General features: G+C 39.0%; 1 protein-coding gene across 2 annotated transcripts in view; it reads right to left on the reverse strand.

Moving 5' to 3' along the window:
* The window catches only part of CTDSPL (CTD small phosphatase like), a 125267-nt gene that overhangs the window by 21691 nt on the left and 82843 nt on the right, over nt 1–20733 (reverse strand). The window contains exons 3-5 of one of the 2 annotated variants that reach the window (XM_045005458.1): nt 12405–12437; nt 4122–4223; nt 1049–1105 (exon numbers count right to left, since the gene is read on the reverse strand). In XM_045005458.1, coding sequence (XP_044861393.1) covers nt 1049–1105; nt 4122–4223; nt 12405–12437 — 192 coding nt within the window. The remainder of the gene's footprint in view (nt 1–1048; nt 1106–4121; nt 4224–12404; nt 12438–20733) is intronic. The other variant, XM_045005459.1, reaches the window with a different exon arrangement.

Below are 20733 nucleotides of genomic sequence, written 5' to 3' on the forward strand. Positions count from 1 at the left end.
TAGAAAGAGTTTTGAAGCAGTTAGAGGGACACTGGCAGTTAGACACAACTTATCAGGTAGGCCATTAACCAGCCTGAGAAGATGAAAACCTCCATTTTGGCAACTAAAACTATGTAAAATAACTGAAAATCATCATCTTTTTTTGTATTAAAATATTCCCATATCTCTGAAATCCTTTAAAATTAAGAACTGACAGTAATAAATGAATAAAAACTAAAATTGAGGAAATAGTCCAATACGCAGAAATCAAAGTCCAAAACACCAGGGCTACAATGTAATGCAGCGTGTCACCCAAAAAGCTTAAAGTGACTTTTTTCTGGAGTTATAACTGAACTGTATTAGTGCTATTACAGAACAACACACATTTACTCAAAGCAATGCCACATAAAACAAGAATGTGAGTTGCAATCCTGCTTCTTACAAGCTTCAGGTGTGTTGTGAGCAACTGACAAAGCAGACAGCAGCTTTATTCTATGTAGAAGCGAGAACATATCCTTTGCACACAGTAATTCATCTTTTATTTTAGCCAAAGTTTGGCTGTATCAATTCCCTCTGGAATTAGTCATTCCAAAATACTTGCTAAATTTCAGTTTAAGGATATTATTGGTTACTGAATAATGTGCTTAAAGTCAGATTATTTTTAGCTTTTAAAATAAGCAAAAGAGTTATATTTAACTAATTTTTGATGTGTAAGTTCCTGTTTGTCAAAACACTGAGCAACTGTATGCAGTACAAAGTAAATATAACATAACTGCTGACAGAATCTGCAGATGACCAAGACTGGCAGAGTATTAAATAAGATGAGGACACAGTCATACAGAGCGATCAGTACTGTGCATTAATTCAGCCAAATGCAAAGTTATACATCTAGGAACAGAGAATAAGGCCATTCCTACAGAACGGGGAACTACATCCTGGAAAAGAGTGACTCAAAAAATCAAGGGGTCAGAGCGCACAAGATATTGGCCTGTGACATACAAGTCCCTTCTGGCCTTAATCTCTACGAATCTATGAACAAATTAGAGCCCAATTTAACAGCAATGCTTACCTGATGTATGGTTCCATCAATTTCAACAGGAACAATGAAGTCAGCATTACTAATTGGCTAGAAAGAATGACAACAAAGTAAGATAATATTTTCAAAAAACAAGTGTAAATACCATTACAGGGGGAGCTTTTCAAAGGCACCAACAGCAGTCAGGTTCCTAATTTCCACTAAAACTCCAAATATGAGCCTTTGGAAATCTTTCCCCCACAGTGAATATAAAAAGCTGGAAAAATTGCCTATTTTGATATTAAAAAGTAAAAATTTCATAGAGCATAGATTGAATAATACACTTCACAGCAATTTTTCAATATGCCTAAACTCAGATTTTGCATAGGGCCTGGGATTGTTTTACATAAGGATGGTGAGAGAATGCAAAGTATGTCCCGGATTCAATAGTTTGATTTTAATATTTGTTTCTATTGTCTCATGATGGGGATTTGTCATTACACTACTGAATTACCATTTCTGATGATGCTCTCCCCCTCATTCTAAAACACCCTTCCCTTCCCTCATCCTTCAGGTGTTCACTCTGCTCAGATATGCTGAGGAAGTAAACAGGGAAAATGAGAAATATTCCCTCAGGAAGCTGTCTTAAAAAAGGAGCGCACGCGCGCACACACACACACACACACACACACACACACACACCCCTTATCTCTAGTTGCTGCTAAACACAAGCATCTGCAGCTATTTCATTGCAAAATTACTGTTATGTATTTTTAAAGTATATTAATGCCTTTTATGTAAAGTCTTTCATATTGAAGGGCCTCAACGTATTTTTATGCTGTCACACACAACCTCCCCACTTAAAAGTAGCCAACTCCTGGGGTAGAATATTTGTGAAACAGAGCACATGACCACAGAGCATTTTAGTGAAGAATACCACAACTAAAGGAAACTGCAGGAGGAATTTAAGTAGTTAGAATTCAATTATTCAAACAGGTAGTTGGCTTGGACATACAGAAGTTGTTAACTCAACCCTTGTGAAAATTATCACGAGCTCTTTAGTGACCAGAAGCAGGCAAAGGTCTCATCTCAGATGAAAGGCAGCACAAAGCTCACCAGTACCACTGAGATGCACTGGAAAGAGTGCCAGCTACAGAATAACTACAGTCATTTACTTTAGCATTTGGTTTTCCCCTTACAGACTCCCACTGTCAACTATGAAAATGAATGCAAGGGAGCACGAAACCTTTTCAGTATGTGCAAACCTCTGCTCTGGACAAGGGATTTGTCAATTGTTTGATTGATCAAACGATTGATGTCAATTGTTGAGGAGATGATACACTCTTTCAAATGATTTTAAATTAATTGGCTAGAATAACCTGAAGAGATATACATTTTATTTTCACTAAGGAACCACAGCACTCACAATTTAGGGAGCATTTGGTTAACACTGATTTTTCACATTGTGGATTGATACTGATTTCCTGCTACTTTTGTGGATGCCGTGCATCCTTTCTTGAATATTCTTCATCCTGCCCGTGCCCCTCCCCCCTTGCTATTTTGGCCTAAATTATCTGTAAATAATTTAATAGCTGTACAAAAAATGAGTATTTTTTCCTTTAAGAGCCCAAATGAGCTTCTACCTTGATAGAACATTAAGAAAATTCCCCAAGTATAACTTCAGGAGTGACTACAAAAGTCAGGGATTTGGCACTGAAGTCTGTTACAGTTTATAAATCTATACAATCCTACAATTTCAGCCTGACTTTGTATCATGAGTGTATGCATAACCATATATCCATATAAGGTCTTTTTAAAGTCAACCAAGAAAAATTGTTTCCAGATTCAGACCACTAATGAACTATGGTTTACAACATCAAGTGTCTGGCAACTGAATATTTACTAGGATTAAAATAAAAGATTTATGTTTGTAATGAAAAATATAGTATAACCAAAATTAGAAGTACTACAAAGTTACTGGCACTTGCTCCTGGTAAGGAAACATACCAGTGGTGCTTAAAGATCTTCCTATAAAAGCAAGATGTTTTATAATGCCTCAGATTTGCAGAACATGAAGGATGATCTCATTTCTGAGCCAATTTGAAACGGTCACTGCTCCTGTTCTAATGCTACATCCTACATGAACAATAAACACACTCCAGGACAGAAATTTTTAAAGCTCTTCAAAATTTGCTTCAAAATGACTGACTCACCAGCAATAGCCGTACACCACCCATCTTCCTGTAATGGAGGCGGAATACTTAATGTGCTGACTAGAGTAGAGATGGTGACAAACTTATTTACTTAACCCCATGACATTGGGAGCAATCTTTTCTGGCACAAAACGCAGTTTTTACAGGCACCAAGGATTTATTAATATAATATTCACAATCTCTTCTAGCATAATTATACACCCACCTAGCACACAGAGGCCATGAAATTCCATTTTCCACAGCTATGATTTCTAGACTCAACTGCAGCAGAATTTACATTTCAGAAAGTCAGTTTTTCAGGACAGCAAGTTCTACATATGTTAAATACTGAACCCTGCTGGAATATTTAGCTACTGAAGTGACAGGACTGAGTGATCATTCAGTTAATGTCTTATTTCTTGTTCCTTTCTCTTGCAACAAGAAGTATTCATTACTTTATCATTGGTCATTCTATCCTCCTTGTCCCTCACCACAACCAAAAAGAACAGGAAAATAATTATAGGAACTGGACGATGGAACAGCTCCCAAAGGAGGCAGTGTATTTGTCGTCTCTGGAGAAGAGAGAGATTACACAAAAGGTTTATCCGGAATGACAAACTAACTTTGAAAACTTTCTTGCAACAATGCATAGTGATGGAGAGGACTGAAAAGGCTCTTTTCAAGGTCTATCCATTTGGGGGGGGGGGGGAGGAGAACAAAAAAACAACAACAACATCCTAATAAGGAAATGGTCTATTGGGGCACCTTTTTTCTATGAAGAGCGGTCTATATGGAATCAAGAAAACGATCCAGTTATCAGAACATTCATGGGTGGCTTGTAAAACTAGTTAATATATTAAGAAGATTACTGTCTATATCATGTTCACTAACATTTATATGATCAAGTAGCAAAGACCACTTGAGAGTATATTTACCTTAAATGAACTGTGTACTAATGTTTCATCTAAATCAATGACCACACATTTCTTCCCATAGTCCAGTACTGTCAGTTCTGGCAGGAGGTATTTAGCTGGTGGCTAAAGAAAAAAACAGCACAATGAAAAATGTAAATTTCTGCACATTAACCAGAGATGCACAGCACTACTCACTAGCAGTTAGCAACAGGAAGTCACATATGTATAAGTCATAAGGTTGAATAGGTTTTTTCCTGCCAGTTTACAATACACAGCTGGAAATGAAAGCTCTCATGCAATACACAAACTGCTTTCTGTATTTTTATTTCTTGAAAGAATATCAAATGTTTGGAGATGAATATAAGCAATATAGATGAATGTAGCAAAACAATTTTGGTAGCTAAAATCAGTGGTAGAAATAGGACACAATTAGTAAGACTCTTTACTGGCCTGCTTTTTCATGCCTCAGAATATGGGCTAGACAGCTGCAGTCTCATCTTGCTCTCCATTTCAGAGTCCAAAGCAGCAACTGGAAGCAAACTTCTGGCCACAGCATGCAAGGATGACTGTGAAACTTACATAAATCAATGCTTCCATTTGCCACAATGCACACTGAGATGAAGTAACTGAATGGCAAGCCCCAATTCTGAAGTCAAATGAGATTACAGTGATGGTCATTTCCAGAACAGGGCTCTGAACTACTTCTAGTCAAGGGCTGAATTAATGCTTTTGCATGGATTATATGTTCAGAATCACAAGAATAAAAATGAAAGTTCCATCAAACTTAGCTCTGTTATAGCCAGTGCCCATTACAAAGGTGGGACTCAAAATATAATGGGGAGCTCCACAAACTTCCTCCTGCAGCAGTCTATAAATGGTGCAATATCTTGGGAAACACAGACTTCAGCTGGGGGAGGAGAAGGTAGAGAGGCACAGTTTTGGGGCCCACTGCCTGACCTAGCATCCTGAGTTGCAACATTCATTGTATTCTTCTTTGACTTTGGTGCCAGGTGTCATCATTTACCACAGCAGCACTATGAAGGAACTTGAAGGGGAGGATGCATCTTTTGGATGCTTAAAGAAGCTGAGATACTGCTATGATGCCACACTCTTAATAGCGTCTTTAGTGTTTAAATAAATGGGTTAGTTCTGAATGGGAGGGAAAATTGGGGTTGGGTACAAAGTGAGATGTTCAATATGGATAGGAAATTAAAATATGTAATGGGTTAAAGCCCATGGGTAGGGAGTTAAAAACAATATTGAAATCACAATAGGATGGGGGAGAGGGGGGATGCCACCAGCGCCAGTGTTTTAACTTTCCTCTCCTTTTGCATATACTTTGTCTATCTAGATCAGGGATCAGCAACCTTTCAGAAGTGGTGTGCCACGTCTTCATTTATTCACTCTAAGTTAAGGTTTCGGGTGCCAGTCATACATTTTAACATTTTTAGAAGGTCTCTTTCTATAAGTCTAGAATATATAATTAAACTATCGTTGTATGTAAAGTAAATAAGGTTTTAAAAATGTTTAAGAATCTTCATTTAAAATTAAAATGCAAAGCCCCCCGGACCGGTGGCCAGGAACCGGGCAGCGTGAGTGCCACTGAAAATCAGCTCGCGTGCCACCTTCGGCATGCATGCCATAGGGTGCCTACCCCTGATCTAGATTGTAAGTTTATGGGACAGGGACAGTCTTTTTGTTCATGTTGGTAAAGCACCTAGCACAATGAGATTCTGGTCTATTACTAGGGCTCCAAAGCTCTCTGGCAATACTAAGTAAATAGTCTTTTATGGAGGTAGCCTCAGAAACCTGCGAAGCCACCATATTGCACACTAGAATAGGATGGCTATCTGAATGAGATTACATCTGTGTGCACTATAATAAAAAGAGTAAAGTATTCTGTATGAATCACTGCTTTATTTCTGGTGTTTGCCGGAGTGTGGCAAAATATTTTCCATAATTTTTAAAATATTGTTTATAACCATCAATTAGAAATATGAAAAATAATTCTATTTTCTTACCACATTTTATTTCTATCAGAGCATTTCTCATATATGTAGGAAAAAGGTTCCCAAGCTCACAAAGAACCCACGCTAAATTTACCAATGGACAAATGAAAAATAATTCCCAAGCTAGGCTATGCAATTTTAAGTCATGAAGTCAAACACTTAAGTGCAACCTCTGTAAGAAGCCCAAATTTGGAAAAATGTGTGCAAATTCTCCCCAGTAAATTTTAATTTTAATTCATTAACTAAGTGTTGTTAAAAGAAATCCTTTTCAGATTTAAATAATATGACAATCTTCAGCTACTTTATGTATCCTGGGTAGGATTTTCAAAAGTCCTCAGTGTTGATCTAACTCTGATTCTATGGAAATCAATGACAGTTTCTTGATATATCAAAATTGAAAACCACTTAATCATCTACTAATCTCTTATTTTCTTTGTAATTCTATTTGATCCTTAGATTAGTGCTGAGTGAAACCATGATAAAGCATTGCATTGTAGCTGATAAGGCCCGCACAGCGTGTGGGCTGTCAGACTAGATGTTATACATCGGATTTGACAATCCCCAAACACAAGGACGACAGTTAAGCGTATAGTAAAACGTTACTTTACTGCTGGGGATATATGTATTATTTGTATGACAGAAACACCCAGAGGCTAAGCCAGGGCCCAAGGTTACTAGGCACTGTACAAACACAGAATGACAGTCCTTACTCCAAACAGCTTACAATCTAAATAGACAAGACAGGGAAGGAAAAAGTATTATCCCCATTTTACAAATGGGGAACTGAGGCACAGAGATTCAGTATCTTAGCTACAAGACCATCCTGCCTCTCAAAGTAGTACATTTTTTCATTTTAAGGAATGTTAGTGTATTTTTTTCATTTAACAGTAGCACTATGTGTATAAGCAGTTCAAAGTGCATCACCATAGGACTGGAAGGGACCTCAAGAGGTCATCTAGTCCAGTCCCCTGCACTCATGGCAGGACTAAGTATTATCTAGACCATCCCTGACAGGAGTTTGTCTAACCTGCTTTTAAAAATCTCCAATGATGGAGATTCCATAACCTCCCTAAGCAATTTATTCCAGTGCTTAATCACCCTGAGAGTTAGGAAGTTTTTCCTGATGTCCAACCAAAACCTCCCTTGCTGCAATTTGAGCCCATTGCTTCTTGTCCCATCCTCAGTGGTTAAGAACAACAATTTTTCTCCCTTCTCCTTGTAACAACCTTGGTTACGAGGTTACATGGTAACATTAACTACATAGCAATTTCTTCTGCTACATGAAGAGTGTTTTTACTAACAGTGTAAAGGATCCAAAAGCACCATTAAGATATAAATAACATGATGCCACCATCAAGTGTTCCATTATACATGAAACAGGATCTAATTTTTAAATATTTTTTTAAGATAGGTAGATAGAGAGACAGAGAGACAGATAGCGCTATCTATCTATAGAGGACCACCAGGAAAAAAGTCATGAAAAGAATGCACTGTGTTTTTTTCAAAATTAAATATCTTAGGAAAAATATATGCTAATAGCATTCCCTGACCCTTAGTAATGAGTAGTACTGAATGAATATATTATTCAGGTGGAATTTGGAACAGCTGAGGTAACTACTGCAGACTAAAAACAAACCAGGGATTGTTACAAAGACAGACATTGCTATGTATGGCACATTAATGGCATGATAAAAAAATCCAGGACAAGACTGGCTGTACAATTTGCATTATCACCCAGAACCAATAACTGCTCCCTGGCAGCTGATCAAACCAAAACCAGGAAGGGAATGAACATCTCTGAAAATATTACAGGACTCAAGGGCCTTAGACTGAAAGAAGCCAACTGCCTTTGACTGTGAGCCAAGTAGTATTATATTCCCTTCTCTCTCCATTTGAAGCTTTGCTTTCACTAAGCAGCAGTTATGAAAGGAACTAGTGCATCTCCATCCTTCTCTTCCCACTCAGTATAGTCACATACCTGGTTAACATCCAGAAATCTCCTGCTACCTGGAGTTTTGCCTTAACTCAAGATTCGCTACACACAAATCTGAGACTAAGCTTTCCCAAAGTTTGCCTTTATCTAGGGTTTTCCTTGAAGGATCCCCTCTGTCTCAGCCCCTAGTTTCCTCTTCAGAGAAAGACTCCGGCCTCTCCTGTTCCCTAGTTGATGTTAATTGGAACCAACTTGCTAGTATGATGCAGCAGTAGATATACTATATCTTCAGAGTTCCAGCATCTGAGTGAATGGTGACTCAATAAAAGTGTTGCATTCTCAGACAGGGTCCTAGGACTTGCCATTTAGGTCCCTGCCACAAGGCATAATTAATCTGATCCTGCCTGAAAAGTAGAATACCTAAAGGGACCCCATGCTAAACACCAAACATTCTCAATAGTTTGCATGTCTGAAGATCAGAAGAAACGAGCAACTGGCTTTTGGTTCCTAGTTCATTAGTTCTTCACATGCAATGCCATTTCTGTGCGGACATCTAGCATGCGAAGGCTTTTCTCTCCTGCAGATCTGAAGGGGCATGGAAAATATGAATTACGAAGGAAAAGGTTTCACAATTCATGTGGAAACTAAATATCTTGAGTAGGAATTTAGTGTAAGGGTGACACCTAGGTGGTTTAAGAAATGTAAGGGATGTGTATATCTGACAGTAACTCATTTATGCTGACATCCAAGCCTTCTAACTGGAGCACTTTCTACCCAATTGTAGTAAAGCTTATATCAAGGAATAGGGAACGTTAATTACTGTAGTATCAATTTTTAAATCCATTCCAATAGATCTAAATGAAAACACTGGAGAAATTGCCTAGAAAAGTCATAATTAGTAGATATTTCATAGTTAGTCAAAGAAGGTAAAATATTTATGGTGATTAAAATGAGATCTCAAGCTCTTTACCTGTTTTCTTTTTATTTTATTTTAAATCAAGCTTTTTAGTCATTAGAAAGTGTAACAAACAGTAGTCACCATTAATAAAATCAACAGTGATTCACACTTACTACACAGCAATATCTGAAATACTGCAGTATTTCCCTAGAACAAAGTAGAAAAATAACTGGGCCTCAGACATCACTGTGTGGACACTGTGGATCAAATGTTGACTTTTTAAATATAAGCACCACAAGTACTTGGTGAGCCTTTTGTTTAGTCAAGATGAAAACTTTATGCATATTACAGTAGACATTGCATCTTTAGAAGTTATTAAACTAGTCACTGTTCAGGGCTTATGCATTCATCTCAGGTTTCCATGTTAATTAGCATAACAGCCTTCAAAAAGCAATGATCGATCAAAAGTCTCTCAAGTGAGTTGAAGAAATACTACATTCTTTGACAGAGTAAGCAGGAATTCTGGTTTTCTATTTGAAGTGTCAACAAATGGCAAGCAACCATTTTTCACTATATAAAGCAACAACTAAGCCTCCACAAAATGACGAGGTTAAAAGTGAAATTCAATGGAATTCACATCTTGTTAAGCTAAGTGTTGTAAGACACTAGAAGTAATTCTTTCACTCTATTCTGCACTGATAAGGTCTCACTCAGTGGGAGTACTGTGTTCAGTTCTGGGCTTCACATCTCAGGAAAGATGTGGACAAATTGGAGACAGTCAAGAGGAGAGCAACAAAAATGAAAACATGACCTAGGAGGAAAGATTGAAAAAATTGGGTTTGTTTAGTCTGGAGAAGAGAAGACCGAGGAGGGATGTGACAAGAAAGATCTTGGCGTCATTGTGGATAGTTCTCTGAAAACATCCACTCAATGTGCAGCGGCAGTCAAAAAAGCTAACAATGTTGGGAATCATTAGGAAATGGATAGATAAGAAAGAAAATATCAATGCCTCTACATCAGCGGTTCTCAAACTGTGGGACGGGACACCAAAGTGAGTCACGATCCCATTGTAATGGGGTCGCCAGGGCTGGCATTAGACTTGCTGGAGCCCAGGGCCGAAGCCCAAGCCCCATGGTCCCGGGCCAAAGCTCGAGACCCATGGCCTGGGGCCGAAGCCCAAGGACTTCAGCGTTGGGTGATAGGGCTCGGTTTTGGCTTTGGCCTCCCTGCCCGGGGTGGTGTGGCTCGGGAGGGCTCAGGCTTCTGTCCCCTTCTCTTGGGATCATGTAGTCATTTTTGTTGTCAGAAGGGAGCCACGGTGCAATGAGGTTTGAGAACCTCTGCTCTATATAAATTGATGGTACACCCACATCTTGTGCACATCTTGTCACCCCAGCTCAAAAAAGATATATTAGAATTGGAAAAGGTACAGAGAAGGGCAACAAAACGTTTAGGTGTATGGAACAGCTTCTGTATGAGGAGAGATTAAAGAGACAGACTTTTCAGCTTGTAAAAGAGCCGACTAAGGGGGGATATGATAGAGGTCTATAAAATCATGACTGGTGTGGAGAAAGTAAATAAGAAAGTGCTATTTACCCCCTTTACATAATACATGAACCAGGGGCCACCAAATGAAATTAATATGCACCATATTTTAAACAAACCAAAGGAAGTACTTCTTCACACAATGCACAGTCAACCTGTGGAACTCTTTGCCTGGGGATGTTGTGAAGGTCAAAAGTATAACACGGTTAAAAAAAGAACTAGATAAGTTCATGGAGGATCGGTCCACCAATGTTTATATTTGGAATGAGTGTACTGAATGAGTTCATAGCCGCCAGTTAACAGCCAAGCTTTACTGCATTCCTCTGTCATTTGCAGTGTTGTGGTTATATTTTACTAATAGTAATATCTCATCTTAAACTGTTAATGCTTTATTCCATTTACAGCTGGGTGCCATGCTTTGACATGGTAAGACAGCTACAGCACTGGTTTCTAGCTATAGTGGTTGTCAGTGCTGCTAAAATGATGAGAACTGAAGTTGGAAGGGATGGGAAAGCAAGATAGTAATCTAGTAGTGAATGTTGCACGCCACTAAAAGTTGATATTTTCAGGTTTCTAGTGATATACACCTTTGGCTTCTAGCCCTGATGATCTGAGAAATATCAAATTTTAAAACTGTCACTGGTCCTTCAGGGCAATGCTTTTTGGCACTGGTCCAGGACTACCAAATAGGAAGCAACGGTCCTGGAACAAGTATAATTTCCAACAATTTTCATCTCCAAGGAAAAATGGTGATTAAAAGAAGAGATCTGTGTGGCTGAAATACTAATCTCAACACTATTAAGCTGCAGCATTAACGGGGTCCAAAAAGACATTGGTTTCAATGTTGGGCCTTAAGGAGCTGGGGAGTATAAAAGAAAAATAGGGGAATCGTCAGAGAAATAGTCCGATCTTCAGAGATTTAGGACACCTGCAGGAGGGGGAATATATCAGTGCCCTCACAGACTTGCACTGACATTGCTTTAAGAACTTTGCTCTGGCAAATCTCAATAAGATACTGTAAATGGTGAAGGAGTACTGGCACATACCGTGCTAAAAAGTATATCTGCAATTTAAAAAACATTAAAAAATACCCCAAGTCCATATTAAAGTAGTCTGAGAATTATCAATTCTTTGGCACAACAGCTTAAGTCTGAACAACTTTTAAAATCCCTAGGTCAAAGAGCGTCAAATGTTTTTATTTGGTTTTGAATAACTCCAACCTGACAACTTGTATTCCAAGTTTGAACCAGGTGACATAAACAGAGCTACTAAGCCCAGAAAACTATGATTCATAACAAAACCACCTTAAACAACTACAATAGCATGATTGGGGTTGCTGTAATACTCTTTGAGTAGCTTGCACCAAGAAAACTAAAGCCTCATTTTACAGGATCTAATCTCCAACAGACGAGCTTAAATAATTGGGGCATGTGGAAATAGAAGAAGTAAAGTTAATAGAATCATAGGGTTAGAAGGGACCACAAGGGTCATGTAGTTTAACCCCCTGCCAAGATACAGGATTTGTTGACTCAGATCCCTGCCCATTTAGTACCAGTGAGTTGCCTGTTGTCCCCAATATGACTGTTAAATAACTTCAGTGTGTTGGCTTTTGAGTACCTCTTTATACATTTTCACAGTGACAAAAATCAGCGTTAAGTTACATGATGGATAAATGCAGATGACAGCTTTACAGAGCTGGACTGTCCTTTTATTCCTATTAATTAGTTTTATCTGTATACCTTATAGGCACATTTAAGGTAATTTACCTCACAACTTTATACAACCTTACAGATTAGAAAACAAAAAAAAGTCTTATAACATGCAACACAGAGCAGATCCAGTCAACTCCAACATAATATAAAATGAACCAAAGCAAAAACTATGAAAATTATTAAAATAAAAGGGATAAAAATACATACACTTGGTATGGGAATGACCTGCATCTGGTCACCCTGGGGGAAAAGAAAAAAAATATCATTGTAAGGGCTTTTGAAAGGGTGGAACAGAAAGATCTGAGACAGTAAATTTGGCACTCAAATATTTTAACAAAAAAGCTCCAAGTATTCAAGAACTCAACAAAAAATATTCAAACAGGTCCTTGCATTTTAGCTGCTAAAATGATTGGTTAGTATAACACAGCATTAGTGATTGTTTTAGACCATAAACCGATAAATCCCATGCTTTAATTAATAAGAGGAAGTAGGAAAATGTATCCATGTTCACTTCAAGATTTCCTTTCTTCAAATAATAAAGTCCACAGATTAGTTACAATGAGTACACCAGTCTGATTGAAGCTTCTGGGCAGGACAGACTTGTCAGTCACTGGCAGCAGTGGAATGCCCTGCCTCCTGAATTTCCCTCCAGCTGAGGTGACTTTCAGAACCAGGTTCATTCAAAACAACTTTCCTAAATTACAGATTGTGTTAAATATAGTTTAAGGAACAAGAATTTCTCCTACTGCAGAGCATGGTAAATTTCACCTCACAAACCTACACTCTTGGGTGTCAATTTCCATCTCTATTCTAGATGAGCCATCTGTCTCCAGGATGATCCTGATGTGTGCGGACCTGATTGCTTGAAGAAAGGAAATTTTCAGGTAGCATAAATAAAATTTTCCTATTCTTCTTTGCCCTTAGGTCCATAGATTGGTTACAATGAGATTTTCATAGCAATGTGTATCCAGGGTGGGAAGCAGGATCATCATTTAAATATGGACAGCCAAAATGAAATAGATTATATATAAATATTTCTTCTATCATCCCTTGGGCATTAAGGCATGGAGAATACTTCTGCTAAAAGAAGGAAATGGCATAATGACCAATAGGCAGAATTTGGTGAAGTAGGCCTCCTAGCAGATCTCAGTTACAGGAGACATGACTACTTTGCCCTGAAACTGTCAGTGCTCCTAAGGATTGGGCTACAATGCCTAACCAAAGGAGGAATATTTTTTGAATGCCATGACAGTTCTGAGGACTACCTGTCTTAATTAAAAGTACAATGCTAGATCTCAGAGAAAGCTCTCAATTTCAAATAACTCATCTGATTGAATATGTAAGCCTTTGGGAGCCCTACCCTAATTGGTAGGAAGTATACCACCACTTACTTCTCGGGTTCAATCTGGGTAATGCTGTAAGGAGCAGAATGAGTTTCCAAGGTTGTCCTCCATGACTGTGCAGGGTTGGAATAAGGTTGACGCCCCAAAGATGCATTTAATGTTGGAAGCTGTGTACAAAACTTCCTTGCCTTTAACATGTTGAGAACATTGCACTACACACACTTGACCTTTTTGCTTGGGCACTTTTATAGGTCACAATAAAGTCATACTAGGAGAACTCAAGGCTATGTTTCACTGGTTGAACGTGGTAGTTAAAACTATGAACTTTGCATCAGTAGAATCAGTTCTATTTCTTGACTTCTGTTCTGGGATCCTTGAGAGCAGCAATTACTTCATCCAGGTATTCATTTTAAATCTGTCTGGGCCAAGATAGCGGATTGGTCTCACAATAGCAGATCCCCTCTGAGACAGACATCCCAAAAGCCAATGCTAGGTTAATCAATTCTGAGATCCATAGCTTCTTCAGCTAGCAGTACAAAACAGAATCATAACTACACCCTAGCTCCTATTTTTTTTGTAAAGCGTGGAAAGATCTATAGCATGAACCCTACCCAACTTTGCACGAAGACCTCACTGAGTCCAGACTGCAAGTTACTTTATTTACTGGTTCCAGATGCAAAGAGATCAATCACCAGCCCAACAAACTGACTCATGCTGATTAAGATATTTCTGGATGCAACCACAACTTTGCTAAACTGACTTCTGCCATGTAAATCTTGGCGTTTCATCTCCTTGGAGAGCAGTGCACATAGAGATAAGAAACGTTGCTCTGCCCAGCATAGGAGAATTTCTCTTGGGCATGGGGCTGATCATGTTCTTCATAGTTATTCTTAAAACTCTATCAGACATGTTGACTGACACAAGAACAGGTCTGTTATCCATTGAATAAGCAGTGCTCTGAGACCTCAATGAATCACTGTGTTCCACCTCTTTTTCATTCCCTGATCTGAATCAGGAAAAGCCCTGAAAAAAAAAAAATCTGATTTGCTGCATTCGTCACCTATCAAAGCAGAGAATGTACAACTGGAGCAAGAACTCTGCCAATTAATGAGATTGGTGAGGCGCAGAGGGGTATACCAATTGTGTATTCTGTGAACTGTGCATCACTTAAGCATGCCTGTGAATTAGATCACAATTCCTAATAGGCTCCAATAAGAACTGAATTTTTGTTTATGACACCACTTGTTTTTCATTACGACCATCTTCATAGTCGGTTAATCTTCCTCTCACATGAGACTTTGTATCTCACAGTATTCATCCTCAGCCCAGGGCTATGACTGACTCTCCTGGAATCATGTATTTTGAATTCAGGACAAAAACACAGACACACCAGGCAGCCCATGTATCACTGTGTGTGTGTTTCGGGTTATTCCTCAACACTCTATATTATAGCCAGCTTCTGGAGGGAGGAGATGAAGGCAAGGCCAGGCACGGCAACCTACAATGGCAGCTGGGATCAAAAAAGCAACACTTTCCCAATTTTTAAGGTGTGGCAGGAAATCTCTATCCTTCTAACACACCTTCATAGGGTGCAGGAGAACAGATATACAGCCACAGCTTGTCTAGGGCAACTGCAGACTTCCTAAGTGTAGTTTCACAATACTGAGTACTTTTTTGCCTTTTTTTTTTTTTAAATATATGTTTTACTACTCGATTTTTTAGCTCTGATTTGGATTGCTGGCCTTCCTCCACTAAGGAATAAGAATTCCCTTTGAGGGATTGCCTTGAGGAATCAGCACATATTTAACATTTTTACCTATGACCTGGAAGAAAACATCAAATCATCACTGATAAAGTTTATAGATGACACAAAATTGGGGGAGTATACTGAAGAGAAGTCGCTGATTCAGAGCAATCTGGATTGCTTGGTAAACTGGGTGCAAGCAAACCATATGCATTTTAATATGATTAAGTGTAAATGTAGAAACAAAGAATGCAGGCTATAGTTACAGGATGGGGAGCTATCATAAAAAGCAATGATTCTAAAAAAAGATTTGGGGGTCAAGGTGGATAAGTCAGCTGAACATGAGCTCCTAGTACAATGCTGTAGTTAGGAGGACTAATGTGATCCTTGGATGCATAAACAGGAAATCTCGAGTAGGAGTAGAGAAGTTATTTCATCTCTATATTTGGCACTGGTGTCACTGCTGCAGGAGTACAGTGTTCTGTTGTGGTGTCCACAATTCCAGAAGGATGTGGATAAATTGGAGAGAGTTCAGAGAAGAGCCACGGATTAGAAGACATGACTTATACTGACAGAGTCAAGGAGTTCAGTCTATTTAGCTCAACAAAGAGAAGACTAAGGGGTGACTTGATTATAGTCTAAGTACCTCCCTGCGGAGCAAATATTTAATAATGGGCTCTTCAATCTAGCAGAGAAAGGTCTACCATGATCCAATGGCTGGAACTTGAAGCCAAATTCAGAATGGAAATAAGCCGTAAATTTTTAACAGTGAGAGTAATGAACCATTGGAACACTTTACAAAGGGTTGTGGTGGATTCACCTTCACTGAATTTTTAAATGATCTAAGGAATTATTTGGGGGAAGTTCTATGGTCTATGTTCTACTGGAAGTCAGACTAGATAATCACAATAGTCCCTTCTGGCCTTGGTATCTATGAAGCAATGGCCTGATCTTTTCTGCCCTGATCTGCCAAGCTGCACTCTGTAAGGGTGCGTAGGGGAACCCAACACGGATGATAAATTCCTATGATGCACTTCATGAAGGTGTCCAGGAGAATCCGCGCTACTACACTCTGTGAAGGAGAGCAGGGGAAACAGCACTGGTTATTCATTTATTTCCCCTTTGGGAATTTGTCCCTTAAACCTGTTTCAAAAAGGGGAGTGAAACTGTGCTCAGGGATTGCTCCGAAAATAATTCACATGGCTAGTGATCTCTCTGTCCTATAAAACGTTGGGTTTGTTTTTCTCCCCTCCCTCGTATGAACCCTTTCTGGGTCTCTGAAGGAAGGTACTGGCTTGAGGCTCAAGGATGGGCTCACCAGAAGCTGTCCCCTCTCTATTGCATGGGATCTACATGGACCAAACTAATCTGTTTCCCCTGGAGGTATCAGCCTGTGATATGAGAAGTTCTGGGGAAGGAAGGCTGTTATAGCAGGGGGAGGGAGCTCTCTCCGGCATTAGCAGCATCTGTGTTGTGATAAGTGCCCTCCACCCATGACTCCTGGGATAGTGGAAGTGGAGGAGGTGGCTGAGTTCCACAATCCGGGGCATGGCTGATGGTGCAGGCTACAGGGACTCAGGAGCAATCTTTACTCCTGGGGAATTCTGTGACACTGCACAATGAAGAATTTTGCAAAAATCAATGTTGTATGTGCACACAATTCCCCCTTTCCCCTCGAATAGGCTGCAGAGATGTTGGCCATCTCTAGAGGCCACTGGAACCAGCAGAGCCCAGTTTGCAAACTGAAGACAAGGCGAGTGGGAGGGAACTGGAGGGTTCCCAGCAGCTGCAGTTCCCAGCACTCCCTGAAGGAAGGAGGCGGCAGCATCTTGGCTTGGGGGGCCCGTGGCTGGACTCTGGGGGCGGGGGAGAAGGAGTGTGAGTGTCTGGGCTGGGGGAGCACCATGGCTGGACTCTGAGGGTGAGGGGGCTATGAATGTCTGGCCTCCCGACTGGGTTCTGAAAGAAAGGGGACAGAGAAACAGGAACTGGGTTGTCAGAGGGGTTTCTTTAACTCTACTCCTGGGGGAATTTTTTGTTGTTGTGTCTGTATTGTTACAGACATACTTGCTGACAGGTATTTTGAAATAAATTACCAAAATAATTGAAACTGGTGTAATTATATAGTGTTATTTTGACAAATAAAATTTGCAGAATTTTTAAATATTGTGTGCAGAATTTTTAATTTATTTGGCACAGAATTCCCCAAGGAGTAAATCTCCATCTGGGGTATGCTGCCCTTCTGGCTTCACCTCCATTCATGAAGATTGGGGTGAGGGGCTGCTTGTCCCAGAACCTGGTCTTCTCCAATTCTGCACACATCCTTTCCTGCCAGGGGAGGGGGCTTAGGCTTGTCTGGACTTCATCTTGCCCAGCACAGCTGGCCTCTCTTACCTTGTCTGGGAGAAGGGGTCAAGGCAAATGGGATATTGCACTGTGACTGAAACTGCACTCTAGTCAGAGTCAGCTGAACTCCCCAATGACACAGTTGATAAGGGGGGAACATTCAAAAGAACCTTCCTTTTGCCTCTACAGCTGGGAGGAGTGGTTGAGTCTGTTCGCCATTGGGGAGAAAGAAAAAATGGAGGGAATTCAAGAGGAATGGCATTCTCTTGCTGCCATACTGACAGGTCTGGTTCAACACCCAAGGTGCAAGCAGAATGATGTACCCATTGTAACAGATCTGTGGGCCATAGCACAAAGGTTTGTTCTGCATTAAGTGGCACTGTAGCTATATGGAGAAATAACAGAAAAAAGCTTGCATTATAATTTCAGTAATGTCAGTAGTTTCAGCTGTACTGAAAATTAACTATTTTCAGAATGGACTGATCAGAACTCAATGTATAAGGCACACATTGCAAAGAGACTGTTCTGAGCAGTATTTTTAAAAATAGCTTCATATTTTTTAGAGAGTATCTGATTTTTAAAGGTTTTTTTTTTTTATTAAAATGGAATAGTAATCACTGCTATAAAATTGTGGTTATTCAATATTCTCAGCTCTGCACTTCATCCAACCCTATGAACCAGTAAAGGGTCACGCAGGTAGCCAATCACAGCTGAACAATGCCAGATTGCAATGCTTGGTAAAATGCAACCACATTTGCTGTATGGTCTAAAAAATATTTTTCAGAGTAAACCAAAAATATTAAATAGCAACAGAATTATTTAACACAAGAATGTTAGCAGATCTGTCTTATTTCACTTAGTTTTGGAGACTTTTTTACAAAAATTTAGTTGTTGCTCTCCATTTTGCTTAACAACAAGCTGTTAATGCTGAAACGGATTAAAAACTAATTCTTAAACCAATCAAAACTAAACCTACTAGGTCAATTTCAAGAATATTCTTTAATAGTTTTAGAACTGCTTACACTAAATTGCTATAAAATCACAATGTGCTTTCCCCATGTCTACTTCCTTCTATTAATTTGTTTTTCTTATCTTTATCATTAGCATCCATATAGCAACAACCCTAAAAGACAGAAGGTGAAATACACAGACCATTTTATACTACAGCTCCTGAACGGGACTAACTTCATGATTGCTTAACGCCTTTCCTCTATTTTTCAGGGAAATAGTCAGGTCAGAAAAGCTCTTGCCTGATAAAATATGACTTGAGAGCTGCAAATTCAAAGCATTTTCTGAAAAACTGCATTATCTCATACAATGTGACACTGAGTGTTCAATTATTTATCATTCCAAATCATTTATGCAGTTATCAACTTTAAATTCTCTAACAGTGTTATTTCAAATTTAAAATAAAGGCAGCATATATATTGTCACTGCAACTAAGCTCGTATCTACGACACATTCATATAGCTTTCACTTATTTTCATCAAGGTTCAAGACCTCCATCTCCTTTCAATAACTTTACAGGCTTAGTTAAGTGGTTTAAGGAATTGACACTTTTTACTACCAAGTATTCTAAAGCTTTGTTGAAACTTGCCTTTTTACACATTAAAATATATTTGCCTCACTCTTTAGTCTATTCACAGTTATGAAAAATTTAATCCTTCCTAAGCATTCTTTTGATTGTTAATTAGTCTCTGAATACTCCTACTGAATTCACTGAAAACTGTCTAATTTTAAAATGTGAACCTTGTGACATTTGTTTCTGACTATCTGAATTTGGATGAACATTCATTTCTGAATTTTACAAATTGGAGTCAACTGTTTAATATTAATAGATATTGTCCTCATGTTAATTTGTAATATTTACATAGCATATTTAGTGGGTCCCTCAAGACATAATGTACATCTGTCAGAGTTATCTGTATAATATTTATGCCTTATGAACATTTCTATTTTGGATAATTAGACTAAGTAATTATTCTATCCCATAAAAATTGAATTATAAGATATTTTCTAGAGATCTGAGGATACCACATATATTAAAAAGTGAGATAATTACAAAATATTTAGGGGTAGTTTACATTTTGAAGTTTTTGGCCATCAGTCCAAAGAACTTGATCATTTTATTAGTTTGGTCTCCCAATACAATACCACTGCTAACACTCAAATATTTTACTTTTTATCTCTTTTCTCTGGATCTTTTTCTTCCTCTGGAATTTATTCTTTTTTTTCACCCCTTATTTTGCCAATAATCTTCTCTCCCTGCATCCTTCCCACATCCTGTTATTTTGTAAGGGACAGAGCTTTGTTAATTCCCCGTTCCTCCCATATTACTACGTTTTTGCACACACTCCCTGCAGTAGACTGGAAGTTTGAGACTCTCCCTTTTTCATGGAAGACTAGATTTTGCTCACTCCACAGTTAGTCAATAATGCAGCTGCAGCTAGGCAAAGAGGTCTACTGGACAGAGATGCAATTCCACCTCTTCTCTGGGTACAGCATACACACTGCAGTGCACCTAACCTACTGGCCCTATGGGCAATGGACCAAATTCAGTCTCAGACTAGTGTGCACTATTCCAATTCAACACTCCAACCCTCCACTTAGTTTCCCTGCCATCGTGATCTGCTTATCCTTTCTTCCTTCCCCTGGATAGCTCCTGTGCCACTGCTCCAGCATTTCAGAATCCAAGAGGCATTTACAAAAGCAGAAAAGTGACATGAAACTGACATGAACCGTGTCAAGATTCTGAACTGGAGCTGTGTGAGAAGTGGGAGGAAGGAATTCCTTTACTTCTACTACTCTTGCCCACAGCAGCAGCAAAGGCTCACCCCTATTCTTCTGAGGCTCCCATGCCGAAAGGAACAGATGGGAAGTTGCTCTGGATAACAGTATAATACAATTCTGCCATGGAGAGTTCTGAAAATATAGCATGGCTTTGGGAAAAAGATAGGATGCCTCTGATCCCCATGCCAAACCAAGTCTTTGGTCATGCAAGGCAACTTGCCTCCATGTTATCAGTTTAAAATATGTACAAAGTTATCATTATATGTTATAGTTTTATGGATATGTAACCCACTGGATTTCATAGCCACTCCTT

Source organism: Mauremys mutica, chromosome 2 (assembly GCF_020497125.1).
Source record: "Mauremys mutica isolate MM-2020 ecotype Southern chromosome 2, ASM2049712v1, whole genome shotgun sequence".
In the NCBI taxonomy this organism is placed as follows: domain Eukaryota; kingdom Metazoa; phylum Chordata; order Testudines; family Geoemydidae; genus Mauremys; species Mauremys mutica.